The following is a 14,404-nucleotide window of genomic DNA, read 5'->3' as shown; positions in this document are numbered from 1 at the left end:
GAGTGGCACCTTAAATTATTACGGCAATGCTAAACAATACGGAGAACTACAGTCCAAAACGAGTTTGGCGCATTAATCCTGAGGGGTACCTGCATGTACCTTTCTCGAAGAAAGACTCGTAGGCACTGTTTTCTCTCCTGAGATGTGACCTACTGCAGGGAACAATGCCAGCGGCGAGTTTGGCCAGCAGATATAAGATGCAGACGTAACTCTCTTGAGATTTTTGTCCGTACCAGTTCTCCAACGACTGCGCCTACTACGGCAAAATGAACTGCAGCAGCGTCCGTAAAAACGCCGGGGGATGGAAGTCGTACGTACGTACATACCTATAAGTTGGAACACTTTAGGGGCATATGCTTGATCGCTTCGGATCACAAGTCTGACCTTAATTCACCGCCACTTAAATCACCCGCCCGATCTGCCCGTTCGATAAACGGTCTTGCTAACTGCCTTTACCCCTGCTGCGAGAACCAAGATTATTAACTATTCATACAACATTTTTTTGCATTCCCTCCACGTATTTGCATCTATTGTCAAGAGAATAACAGATTATGCCGATGATTTTTCATGCCGAACTATACTCGCTATTGTAGGAGCTAGCACGCTACTCGGATTACATGCATTATAGATGTCACGATCTGATCGGGTCTCGATATGCAGTTTAGGCCGATAATAAGGTCTGCGAAACATATAGTCGTGGCTATTTCTCCATGGTCGGATATCTGCTTTTGATACTTCTGTGACACTAAACGCTTTATGATGAAATTATTTGTGTTTATTCGATACGGAAATACAGCGAGGGAATATTTTTTGGGCAATCTCAGAAAAACGGAATAAGTATGCAAGTACTACGAGCGGTGCAACGATGACCGAAGTATTCATTCGTGATTCCATCTACTTGGTTCAACGAATCATCTGGAGTAGGAAACTCGTTCCGTAATTAAATATCCTTGCTTTTCTAGTTCGAATTCGTCGAGTAGAATGGAATCGAGCCGATCGAGCTGATGTCGGGCTTTAGCGATGATTTGAAAAAATGGCGCCGATCAAGTCGAAGTCCGTGCAGCATGTAATTCAGCTACGACGATCATTCGTCTACTATGATAAAATAAACGCAGCGCAAACACGTCGTTGAACATTTATATTTCGTTCGAAATCCATTCTCGTCGATAATTCCGGGTGAAATACAAGCCGGAATAGATTAACGTAGTTTCCGTAAGAGCGTCGGAGCCGTCAGCCAATAAAAAGCGGAAGCGTCGAAGCCGTCAGCTAATAGAAATCGAGAACGGCGCTACCCGTCGTGCCTCGCGGTGGGGTTGTAGAGGGGGGAAAAGCCGGCAGGCTCGTCTCGCGTCGGCGTTGCCATTTCTCTTCGTTGTTACACCTCAGTGTCGACGCGTCGTACGTCGCGAACGTAGTCGAACAACGGAGTTGACTCCGCGCTACGCGAAGCTTTTTTCCCACCATCATCCGGCCGTTGACCTTGCAACGGAATCATGTCGGGCGCTGATGCTCCCAGTGTTAAATCCGAAACCCCGAACAACGTCCCGCCTGAAAACACGAACGATAATCAACGCGGACCTGGCGGCGGTGGACGTGGCGGTGGTGGCGGTGGCGGCAGCGGTCCTCGAGGTAGGAAAGGATCCCGATTTTCTGGAGGTCGAGGAGGAGGAGGAGGAGGCGGAGGCGGCGGCGGCGGTGGTCCAGGACCCAGAAATGACGTGCAGGTAAAGCTATTACATTTGTTACGAGGTCGAGGAAAGCGACCTTTTCTTTTTTCCCCACCAAACATGAAAATGTATGTTGAGAGTAAATCGATCACGAAGTTTACAGTCTTTCGCTATTTCTTTTAATTGGGCTTGATTTAATACCATGTACACCAATTTTTCCTACGGCTAAAGATTCGTTAAAGGTTATTGATTTTTTGATCCCCTGAAAACTATCTGCGCGTCGGACGCACGGAATTGACAAACACAAAATGGCGTCGTAAGGCGGCACGCTCTTGTTCCGCCCAACGCGATTATGCATCTTTGTTTCTTCCGATCTCATTTTTCCGGATTTTCATATCGGTGCGAAAGGTTTATGCGGGTGTAAAAAACCTTTGACTATGATCAGAATGCCGTATTTATTGATAAACCAATCGCCTGTTCCTTATATCGATCACACACTCCACGTTGCTCCGCGCTTGGAGTCCATTTTGTCAATGTGTTGGATGTGTTGGAGATCGACCGGCACGTTGCGCTGGTTCAGACCTGCTAGAGCGACTCTACGTTACGTGTCTTACATTCATCCCCAATATAATACTCTGACCCCTAAAATATTTATTTGTAATTTAGAAGAATTCTTACCCACACCGAGATTGTTCTTATATTCCCGAGATATCGGTGTAAATAAGGGTTAATCGAAATGAAAAATAGGAAAGTTAACGACACTTCTTTCCATGCTACATTCATCGCACAATGCAAACAGTTATAGGAAATCGTCCAAACTTTCAGTATTTTTAATATCAGGTGAAAATGAATGACTCAATGGACGGCAGTATGGACATATCCATGTCTGACCTTGGTGGCGGACGAGGAGGGCCAGGCCGTGGAGGTAGAGGCGGTCGTGGCGGAGATCGAGGAATGATGGGTGGCAGGTCACAAGACGTGAGTTTTACCGATCAAAGTCTTGTAATGCATGAAATGTTGTGCGCGTGTTGCGAACATGCAAGTTGAAAACCCTGACGCCACGCTACTGCAAATCTTCATGTTTGCCGAGTAGTGCCAAATCATAGATTTATCGTAAGGGAATACTAAAGAAAGTCCGGCTAGGAAACATGGTTTGACTCGTCAATGTCTATCTGTGTGCCGAAAGTATGGACACAATTTGTTAAATAAGTAATAGATTCGGTTGCAATTTTGAGCGCCGTTCTACTTGGTAATAACTTCAACTACGTTGTATTTCATGCAGGATCGCCTAATGGAACGTATAATAAATTTGAGCGGGCCGACGCATGAGCTACAGCCCCAAGATACAACAGAGAAAAAATTCAGCGGCAGAAATCGTTTGTACGTTGGTAACCTTACCAACGACGTTACAGAGGAAGAGCTTCAAACTATGTTCAGCGCATTTGGAGAAGTTTCAGAAATGTTTGTGAATAACGAGAAGAATTTCGCATTCTTAAGAATGGTGATATATGCTTTACATTTCTTGAAATTGCCAAATATACAACCTATCGCCACATTATGTGATTATAAAAATTACCGTTTGACTACACAATGATAATAATCATTTGGCTGCATTATTTTGCTATGACTTGATTCTTTATGAAATTAAACCGATGTTTTCACTAGTTTATAACAATAATAACATTCGGTATTTTTTTTCCCCCCCGTGTTATGTAGGACTTCCGTGCAAACGCGGAAAAAGCAAAGCATGAACTGGATGGCTCGATGCGAAAAGGTCGTGCAATAAAAGTACGCTTTGCCCCGCATTCGTCAGCTATTAAAGTCAAGAATCTTACTCCTTGGGTGTCGAATGAACTCTTGGACAGAGCGTTCAGTGTATTTGGCGAGATTGAACGTGCGACAGTTATTGTAGATGACCGAGGAAAAAGTATGGGCGAGGGAATAGTTGAATATTGCAGAAAACCAGGTGCACAACTGGCGCTTAGGAAATGTAGCGAAGGATGTTACTTCCTTACTGCGTAAGTGTGTCAAAATACATTTGTGAAGGTTGTAGTCTTTCTTTTTTGTGTCTTCATGAAATGCGACAACTTGATTTATTTTACCGCAGTTCTCTCCGACCGGTCGTCGTCGAACCTTTTGAGCAGCAAGATGATATAGACGGCTATCCAGACAAAAATTTACCCCGTAAGAACCAAGAATTTTATAAAGCTCGTGAAGTTGGACCGAGATTTGCACAGATCGGTAGCTTTGAACATGAGTACGGCACTAGGTGGAAGCAGCTCCACGAACTTTACAAACAGAAGGAAGAGGCGTTGAAGAGAGAAATGGCCATGGAGGAAGAAAAGCTTGAAGCACAGATGGAGTTTGCCAGATATGAACACGAGACTGAGCTACTACGCGAACGTGAGTGGATGGGAATAACTTGCTCGAATTTCAACACATGTCCTAACTGTGCAATAATGATGAAAAAAATTACCGTTTGATCGACATGATAAAATTATTTTGGCTGCTTTTTAAGTTCTGAGTATTGTCTGAACTGTCTTGATTTGATAACTGTCCTCAAAGTCGAGAATACTTCTTGATCAAATTTTTTCCTCGGTGGACCACAGAGTTGCGAATGCGCGAAGCTGACAGGGAAAGGCAAAAGCGAGAGTGGGAGATGAAGGAGAGACAAGCCGAGGAGCAAAGAACACGTGAGGAAGAACTGCGGAGGAGACAACAGGAAGAAATGGCGATACGTATCAGGCGGCAGGAAGAAGAATTACACAGACGACAGCAAGAGAATAATCTCTTTATGCAGGTAAACAAACTTGTATTAAAAAATTTCCCTTCTATGGTAGATGACTCTTGATCCCTTGATACGTTGATACATTGACATAGTGATACGGTTTATTAATTTTTGAAAAATAATTTTCATCCTACAGGAACAAGCCATACGCGGCGGCGGTGGCGGCGGCGGAGGTGGAGGGGGAGGCCCTGGCAGCATTGGTGGTAAAAATTATGATGCCATCAGTGTGAATGACCGCGACGGATTTGGTCAACCAGACGGTGAGTGTTTTTCAACTTAACATGAATGGTCACGATTGAGCTTGTTGTTTAGTATTTTCGAATTGTGCTACTTGATGAATAAAATGTCACGTGAAAAAAATCCCTGACGCCACGCTTGTTTCTTTGCTGATTGAAGATTCTAAGTGCCAGAAATCATATGAATAAAAACGGGGAATAGCAAAATCATAACCCGGCTAGGAAGCATCCTGAAACTTAATTTATGGTTCTGCGATGTGCCAAAAGTTTGGGCACATGTTATTATTACAGTAAAAGTTGAATAACTTGAACAGTAAAATCATTAAAAATAAATAAGAACTTAGAGACAAAAACACGAAAGACTCGCGAATGTATCCAAACTTACGAGAACCAAGTAAGCAATGTCAATTTTGTTTTTCTATTTCAGGCGGAAACAACTTGCCAGTGGTAATGTATTAACTCTGTTTACAAAATTTTAATCGTAGTTGAATTTTCGAATTCACTTGTCTAGTTTATTTTTTCTTTTTTTTTTTTCTTTTCCCTTTAAATTTTTCATCTGGTATCCACTGTAATTTTTTAATTTTTATCGAATATACCTGAAGCATCTGAAAGATTTGTAAGATGAGAATGGATTTCGAGTCCAGTTTATATATGAACTGGATCTTGTCCGAGCGTCGAGATATAGCTTCGGCGATTTATTGCGAAGATATTTTTCCTTTTTGTTTTTCTACTAATTTTCCGCTAATGCGTGTACTCGTGAAAGATAATATTTCTGCATGACACTTTAAGGAGAAAAGTGAACAACGCATTTTTACTGGCGAATTATCTGATGGCGTAATTTTGCACAGTACTTTTCTATTCCATTAATAAGACGTTTTTGACGTGTAACAGAATTTTATTGTCTGCAACAAGAAAAGAAACCAATTTTTATACACAATCGCTTACCGATCTCAATGAACTGTACTTGATAAATGTAATATTGCATTAACGACGATTTCACCGAAGTTCAACAACTGAAACATATGGAGGGGTCACCGAGCATTAATTTCTATTACAATGCGAGATCGTCGCTCTCGCTTGAGACTGAACGAGAAAGTCTCACTCAAACGTGCTCGGCATGAATAAAAATCTTCGGGATGCAATTGAATTGATGATTAATTTTTATACCGCAGAACATCGCACATTTTTTGTCCACGTTGAAAGGTAGCCCAATTGATGGCCGTGAATAATAAGATGAAGGGAAATGAGGCAGTATAAAGTTTGCAGAAATATGTTTAAAGAACTTGTCTTCGGGCATATAAAAAACGTGCATGTGTATAAATACCCCCGAATTAAACAAAAATGACGCGCTAACCTTTTTGTGCCTACACGACACTGGATATGCTTTGATATATATGATATATTATATATATATATATTTTTTTTAATTTCACTTTGCATCCAACGTCATCTTCTAGTGTGCGATTGAGAAGGAAAAAGAAAGTTTTAACCTTAGGGTGGGAAAACATTTGACGTGGTAAAGTAGATGGTATTAATCTACTTATTTCGAAACATTGATTACCATTTCTATTTACCACTGTTATCTCTCCGCTGATTGCTGTGACCTGATGAAAAGTACTCATCAACATATTCGTAAAATTTGAGTGATTTCAAATCTTTTCGTAGATATATGTTGAACCCCAGGCGCATTATTTGCAGAAGGCAAAAAAAAAAAAAAAAAATACAAATTTTTTTTTAACAGAAGAACAAAAAATTAACCGTGTGATGATGCTTAGCCGATTACTTTTGCTCACCCGCGAACACAACCTCGCCTATCATGCTGAAGAAAATTAACATTCTACATAACAGTTTCACGCCAGTTGTGAATACCGCGTTTAAAAAATAAAAAAAAAAAACAAAATCCGTTCGCGACATTCAAAAATAAAGCGCTACGCAGAAAAGCAAGTACTATCTGTGACAACGTGTGCAATTTCTATACATGCAATGCTACGTTTGGCCTCTCCATATGGTTGCAGACAGTCAGTTCTGTATCTTGTTTATATCTATTCGGATGGTTATTTAAAACTTGGACGAAAATCATGGAATTACGGGACATTATCTGTCCAATTATTATTATTTTTTTTTTTTGTTAGACAGGTGTGGTTCAAAATATTTTTCTTGCATTCATTAATACATTGAATTTATATTTGTGGCTCAGTAATTCCATGATCAGTCTTACCGTACGTGGACCAAGAAATGCTTAACCACGTCCCAACTGCTGTGAAGAGAGTTTTGACCCTCGTCTCTGCTCTGCTCGATGTGAAAAATTCGTTGGATACTTGATTTGTTTTTTTTTTCACGTTGATACTGCTTGTACCTACGCGATCAACACCGTCCCCTTATATGAAAAAAAAAAAAAAAAGAAAACACCTATATCGTCGAAGTGTTAGTTGATTTGTGAAAGAGCGAACTTCTCCCCCCCCCCCATCCCTTGTATCTTACTTTTAAGCAACACTTTACATTTTCATACGAAAAAGATGATTTTTTCATAGCTTGAAATTTGCGAAGAGCTTGCTTAGAAGACCCTGATCAAGTTTCTTTGCTGCTCACATCGCTTTCCAGCTCAAGAAATTATCATTTTTTTTAAATCCACATTTGATATCATTTTACGATTTTTCAGGAAATGTTTTGTAATGTCTGAACAAGTATTATGTATCATCCGTAGATTTTATCTTGTCAATTTCTCGATATCCATATCTTGGTTACTCGTCGAATCGCAGTTGGTATTGTCTGTACGCTTATAGACAGCTATTTGGTTGTGTTAGGCATTTACTTGGTCCTCTGATTCTGTGTGAATTATTTTACACGTGTGATAAAATACTAGTTGTTGATGGAAATTAATTGATAGGAAAATAAATTTAGTGGCACGACTAGTTACAAGTACGTGACACGATCTTAGAGGCACGAATAATTCTGATTCTGTCGAAAGATATTTACATTTCGCATTCGTCGAGAAACAACTCTCTAACATTGTATTTTTTCCCATTTCTTTTCTATGTGAAATTGACCGATGAACCTCTCTGCTGCTGTCAAACACGGATGGTCACTGCCTGTGAATGAACTATGAAATGTGTTTTTAACGGTAAACACAAAAAAAAAAAAAAATACCATTCCATCGTATGCCACGATATAAATCTATGCTTATCGATTCCGTGATTATGTTTAATCATAACTTCTAAAACCCGTAATTTACATCGGCGTCTTTACACGTTATTCTGGTCGATCGCGCTATCGTTCGTCACGAAATAAAATGAAAACAAAATGGCCTTCGTCCATGACAGGATCCAAAGTCTTTCCTAGACGCGTATAATAACATGGACCGCGGGGGTCGCGGCGGCGGTGGAGGCGGCGGTTATAGTGACGACCGTGGTCAAATAATGGATTTGATGGACATGAGGGTCGATATGGGAAGCATGGGTAACATCGGTAACAATCGGGGCGGTAGCGGCGGCGGCGGCGGTGGCGGCGGTGGCGGAGGCGGCGGGGGAAATCCCCGCTGGCAAGGAAACGACCGTGGTCGACCCGACGATTATCCTAACAAGCGAAGGCGATATTGATACGAGAATGACGAATCGCAATCGCCTAAAGTATGAACATTGATACTAACGACAGAGAGAGGAGAGAAAGATGAGATGACGAAGAAGAAGAAGAAGGAGAAGGAGCAAAGGAAGAAGATAATAAGGCCGACAGAGATCCAAGAATTGACGGAAAGTTTATTATTTCGTTTTTTTGTTTTTTTTTTTTTCGTTTTTTTTTCCCCCCTCGCGATATCACTTTTAGCTCAGTTTTACACGCAATCGTTTCGTACTGTGGATGTATTATAATACGCGATAATCCTTCGATATCCGAACACGTTGTAATACTTCTATTCTTGTGCAGTGAAATATGCAGTTTGGAATTCGAACGATGTTTTAAATTTTATACCCAGAATTTGGACAAGTTGACGAACTGCGTCATATCATAAATCGAAGACTTTCTGTACCCAGGAAGGTGTTGACTTGTGATCGAAAATCGAGTCTTCGGACTTGGTGAAGTATCGAAGAAACTGGGTGGGGTGGAGGGGTTGAAATTTTATCGTACATAGCCCGGCGCCATAAACATTTCAGCGAAGTCCGTGTATCGCTACCTAGGAAATCTTCGTCTCCGTCGACTTTGACGATATTATGAAATATGAAAATATTTCTCGTACATCTCTACCTACTACTACTATATGGATCTAGGGGCGTGTATTGTGCTACACGAGAACTTTATCAGGTACTAGAAGAAAAGAAAAAAAAAAATTAAATTGACGGAACTCTGATGCTTTTATTAAGTTTATTCTCTCGTATATCGTTATTTGGTCATTCAGCCGCTTCCCGTTTTACACATAATTTTTTTTTTTTCCACATTGTTAACAACACAGCTCGTTACTTTTGTTAAACTATCTTGACAAAAGAACAGAAATATGTAAACCAAACTTATCAATCGTTCACTGCGGTGTCGATGATGACAAGATCATTGCTATCGTCGTTAACTTGCAAGGAAAAAAGCTACCCTGTTGCTGCTCTTCCAGCAGAGTACGTTTTTTCCCCTCAACGTTTTATTATTAACCAACGATGAAAATTATATTTCGATACTACTTGCGAAAGTTATAAAATGCAGATCTTTTGTCGAATTTACTTCCGAAACGTTTGATTGAAATCAGGGTGTAAAAAACAATCCATTCCACGGATTCCTCAGCTGAAAATTGATCTGGTTTTTAGCTTCAATTTGACGGCTCATTTATCATTACGACCTTACAATCACGAAGAATATATAGATAATCGACGTGACTTGACTGTATTATTAATAATTACTAAGTTGTACTTTATATATATTATACAAATAATAACTACCATTAGTAGTGTGTAAGTGTGGAGGTATTAATTTTGACTGAAATCAACAATGTGGATATCTAACTTGAATGTTTTGTTACGATAATTTGAAGAGAAAAAAAAAAGGAATACGAGGCGAAATAGTATTGATATCGATATCCGTCATCGAGTATATCGAAAAGTAAAAAAAAAAAAAAAAAAACAAATAGCTCATACATAGTAAATTTGAAAAAAGTCAAATCCTCTGTAATGAATTTTATCAGATGAATGACTGATTCGAATGAAGGTTACTGAATAACCATCCATAGCATAAATTGGAAATAATGTTATTATTCCTTTCTCGATTACATACACGTATATATACAAATATATATATGTATATATATATATATATAAGTTTGAAAACAACAATTACCGTAATTAAAACTTAGTAATGGAATTAAAACACGTAAATCTCAACCAGCGAGAAAATATTTCAGGTTGATTATCACGAGATTGATATTAAGTCATGGATAATTTCGATCTGTGATACCGAGACCTGTTTTTTTTTCTCACTGAAAAATGAATTTAAAAGTTTATTAATAAAGTTAGAGAACAAAAAAAAAAAAAACTGTGCGTCACTAAAAAAATCTGAGTTTATCTATTTCTTGCTCATTACTCATAACGCCAATGTTTGCAAATCAATCATCAATTCGATTGATTGATATTGCAAAAATGATGAAAATATTCTAATTACGCTTGTTGCGTATTTCTGCACTATACGTGACTTCAGATGAACTTTTCAACATGGCGTGTGATTTTTGTTATTGCAAAAAAATATTCGTTATCAAGCTGTAAATATTGTACTTTATCTGGAGTCACGTTTTGCGTGTTTGCGAAATCACTTTGAGAAAAACGACTGGAGCTTGATGAAATTTCTAATTGCAAACGTGCATAAATATTTGCAAATGATGTATCTCAGCGTGACATTTTATCAATGAAATTTAACATTAACACGAAGAGAATTTATTATTTATCACAATCTACGCGGCCGAAGATTTATGGACTCGAAGAAACTTTTAAGAACAAACTACCGTAACTTCAAAGTTTCTGCTTATGCGTGTAACAAAGAACACGCTTCGCAGCATCGATAATTGGAAATCTTTGCTGTGTGTGTGTGTGTTAACTGTTGAAACGATCAGAGAAGAGGAGACACTCAAACATTTCCGTCGATTTTCCTGTTCTGTGGAACTTGAGAATTTTTTATTTTTTTTTTTTATTTTACAACTTTGGCTTATAAGGGAATCAACAATCTACAATGTGGAAAAAGCATCGCTGATATAGGGTGGTAATGTTTGTATAACAAAAACAAAAAAAAAAAAAAAAAAAAAATCTTCCATTTAATAATTCAATTTTTAAAATCAATTTTGCAATCATTCCTTTACTGAAATTTTTCTTTGTAACAACATATTCACAGTGCTTACATGCATCTTATTGAAGCTAGAAATTTTTTCTGAATTATAACTTTGTACTTCGTTTATAAATCTAACACAATTTTCTCTTGATCGTGTTTATTTTTTTATTTTTTGCTTTCTTTAATACCTTTTTTCTTCTATTTTCCCATATTCGATAATCTACCAGTTGAACCGTCAGTTTTGAGAAATCATTTAAACTTCAGGATCGCTTGAATTTGTAAACCAATTTTTCTCGATGTGTGAACTTGTCAACTTCTCGACTACGCAGGAAAATTTTTCTGGATTTGAATAGAAGTACTGATGTGTATAACTGACCGAAAGCCCTGAGACGAAAACACTTTGGGTGTTTTTCATGACCCCGTGACTTCTTTGCCCAGATACCTATGTTTACAGTTTCAACATTATTATGTGATCCAAATGGTTGATCGCGGCAGTGTTCTTTAGCGGAGGAGAGACTGCAATCGCAAGATATAGGCTCTTACTATGTTGAATGAACTATTCATTGAACCCCCACTATTACTGAGGTGAGTAGCATTTGCGAAAATGTTATTAAAGGTATATCTATATAAATTATACTTTATACACTTGGGGTGGGAACATGTGGAACTATTTATGTCCAGTACGGCAAACACTTTGTCACGATCACGTATGTAAAACTTGAAGATGAATCGAAATTTTATTTTTAATCTCAAATTGAAATTTATAACAATTTGCATAAGTGTTTGCAGTACTAATGATACGAAGAAGAAAACATCGAACAATTATTCGAATGGCAATATACTGAATGATAATACGTTCTCTGACTGAGTGTGTGTTCGTTATTCGAAACATGAGTTTTCTCCGATTGCGAATTTTTGTGCTACTGCTGCTGCTAATCGGATAAGTTTATACGTGAAGTAGAAAATTACCGGTTGCAAACGTTGTAAACTGCGATTAATGGTTTATGCTGTTTGTACCAAATGTAAGAAAGAAAAAAAAAGAAAGTAATTCTCTGTACCCTGTTCTGTGAACGATGGCAACTAATTGTCTGTGTCAATTGCGGAACAATCGCGTTCAGCTCTCGTAAACGATTTACCTACGATTTCTATAAACCCGGACCTCCCTGGATTTTGACGATTGCCGAATGTCGGTCCCCCTCCCCCTCTTCCCTTTGTACCTTTGCGTGCTCAGATTTATTACAAGTCTGATTATTCGACGGATAAAACAGGGTTGTTACAAAAATGGAAAATTAAGTTGAATAAAAAATGTACTTGCGATGCAATTATATTGACAATTTTTGGAGCGATTTGGCTGAATTTCATACTTTTGAAGATCATTTGATTTTACATCTAGCTGTGACTTGAATTACAGAATTGAGAAAATAATTTTATTCAATCGGTTTTTCATATTATGGTATAAACCATTTTGTGATATTTTTTTTTTTTTTAACGCTTTGTAAAGTGGCGATTTGTTTTTTGTGGAAAATTTTTTCATAGGATTTCAAAAATTGGGAGAATTTTGCAACAACTCTGTACTGATTGATTGTACGTACTTTTATTATCCAGCAAAATTACAGCGACGAATTTATTTGAAACTCTGTGAAATTTTTATGCGAAGCGTTGGACTTGTGTGTACGATATTGCCGTAAATTTATAACCTGTTTTTAATTTTCTAGTCTCTGATTTCTTGAAATATTCCACATGATTTAACGCGCACGAAATGAACGTTTAAGTCAAACTAAACTTACCGCATATGATATTAGAAAATGACGAGGAAATTATCGAAAAGTGATTCTTTTGCAATTGTTTATTATAGGGAATCTATTGGAAAAAGGTGTTCACATTTCTGTAACCGTCGACTTTGAATAATATTACTGTAGTTATTGTACAACAAACTTGCATTCCAATGTTGATCTATCGCGGAATAACATTACTGTAAGCTTGTACATCTTTTGGTTTGTTTTTTTTTTTCCTTTGTCTAACATTTCAAGGACATTCGGAAAAACGCAGTTGTATATTTGTCTTGTTATATTTAATGTCGTTAGTCATACTTGTAAAAGGGGATTTAATATGTTCTAATTATTACTTACTGAATCACGTGTTAATTTTCTCTTCTGTCGTTACAGATTATAGCTGTAGGTGGCTGACGAGTCTTCGACGATCTACAAATATAAGGTAATAATGAAACAGAATTAATAATAATAATTGTTGAAAATTAACAATTTATTATAATCTGTTATAAAATGATGAAAACATCTTTCGGGTCTGAGTACCATTGATGAAACAATTTCCCAACGTATTATTCTGAATCAATAATAGAAGAGAACAATCCTCTCAAAATGCATCGAATCTTATTCGCCATTCTGAAAATTTTGTCGTCTCTTCTGTTACAGGGATTTTAATCTACGACTTGGACTCGTGAAAATTCCATGAACCGTTGAACGGAATTCTTTGGAAATTGGAATCTAATTTCCGCACGAGGTGAGAGAAAAGTTGTAAAAGTTTTTACTCGCATGTTTCGTTGTCATTTATTTCTACGGTGATAGCACCTTTCGGCTCTGATTATTTTGATGTCCCAAAATGATATCAAATGTGCACTGACGATATTTTAAAACAACTTTAGCACCGTCTGATCGATTATTTCCTCTTTTTGTTTCAGGTGACTGGGAAAAATGTGTGAACTTCGATGCAGAGTGGCACGGATTTTCCAAGATGAATCTCTTCCTGAGTTTAGGTAAAAGTTTTGCAACCGTCCACTCACATGGTTCGCTGTAATTTTCTTCAATGATGATAGCATCTTTCGGGTCTGATTATTTTGATGTCTTAAAATATACCCAACGTGTACTGACGATATTTTAAAACCCCTTTCGCATTTCTAGGATTGATTTTAACACCGTCTGATCGATTATTTGCTTTCTATTTTGTCGCAGGTAACTGAGGAAAATACGTGAACTTCGATGCAGGGCTGCACGAATCTTGTAAGATGACACATTATTTTTTAGTTTTTAATTTTTTGTTTTATCTTCTACCGATATTTTGATGGGAATAGAATTTACGTACGTCAAAATGATGAAAAACTGGCTAGAGTCCTGAATAAGAGAAGATGACAACTTTTCGTTCGTACACTGACACATTCTGTTCGATCAGTCTGAGGATTCGGCTGTAGCTGAACTCTGGCTTACCAAAATTTGTTGATAATTTTACAGGTGAAAAATGGCGTACGATTCATTATTTCGTGGAAGATGTCCTAGAAGTTGGGATGGAGAAGTTCTACAGTACCTGTAATCACGTTTTGATGAAAACGAAGTGAAATAAAAAGACTCTTCATAGATTAACCGTTAATTGATGTGTTGAAAAGAAATTTTCACGTGTCATTTACTAACCTTCTC

General features: G+C 37.8%; 1 protein-coding gene across 3 annotated transcripts; it reads left to right on the top strand.

Moving 5' to 3' along the window:
* The first annotated feature begins 1,350 nt into the window (after window positions 1-1,350).
* On the top strand, window positions 1,351-14,357 carry LOC124223250 (protein no-on-transient A). 3 transcript variants are annotated; one of them, XM_046635033.2, is made up of 14 exons: window positions 1,351-1,724; window positions 2,508-2,645; window positions 2,950-3,168; window positions 3,384-3,685; window positions 3,775-4,070; window positions 4,277-4,467; window positions 4,592-4,715; window positions 5,119-5,138; window positions 8,012-11,561; window positions 13,142-13,190; window positions 13,409-13,496; window positions 13,675-13,749; window positions 13,946-13,993; window positions 14,222-14,357. In XM_046635033.2, exons 1-9 carry the CDS (start codon window positions 1,494-1,496, stop codon window positions 8,285-8,287), a joined length of 1,797 nt encoding a protein of 598 aa, XP_046490989.1. In that variant the 5' UTR covers window positions 1,351-1,493; the 3' UTR covers window positions 8,288-11,561; window positions 13,142-13,190; window positions 13,409-13,496; window positions 13,675-13,749; window positions 13,946-13,993; window positions 14,222-14,357. The 3 variants fall into 3 exon arrangements, with proteins under 3 accessions (XP_046490989.1, XP_046490992.1, XP_046490991.1); XM_046635036.2 differs by lacking the exon at window positions 8,012-11,561; XM_046635035.2 differs by lacking the exons at window positions 5,119-5,138; window positions 8,012-11,561.
* Window positions 14,358-14,404: the final 47 nt, after the last annotated feature.

This window comes from Neodiprion pinetum, chromosome 7, assembly GCF_021155775.2.
Source record: "Neodiprion pinetum isolate iyNeoPine1 chromosome 7, iyNeoPine1.2, whole genome shotgun sequence".
Classification (NCBI taxonomy): Eukaryota; Metazoa; Arthropoda; class Insecta; order Hymenoptera; family Diprionidae; genus Neodiprion; species Neodiprion pinetum.
Note: the sequence above shows the minus strand (reverse complement) of the source record. Positions and strands in the feature narration are given on the sequence as shown.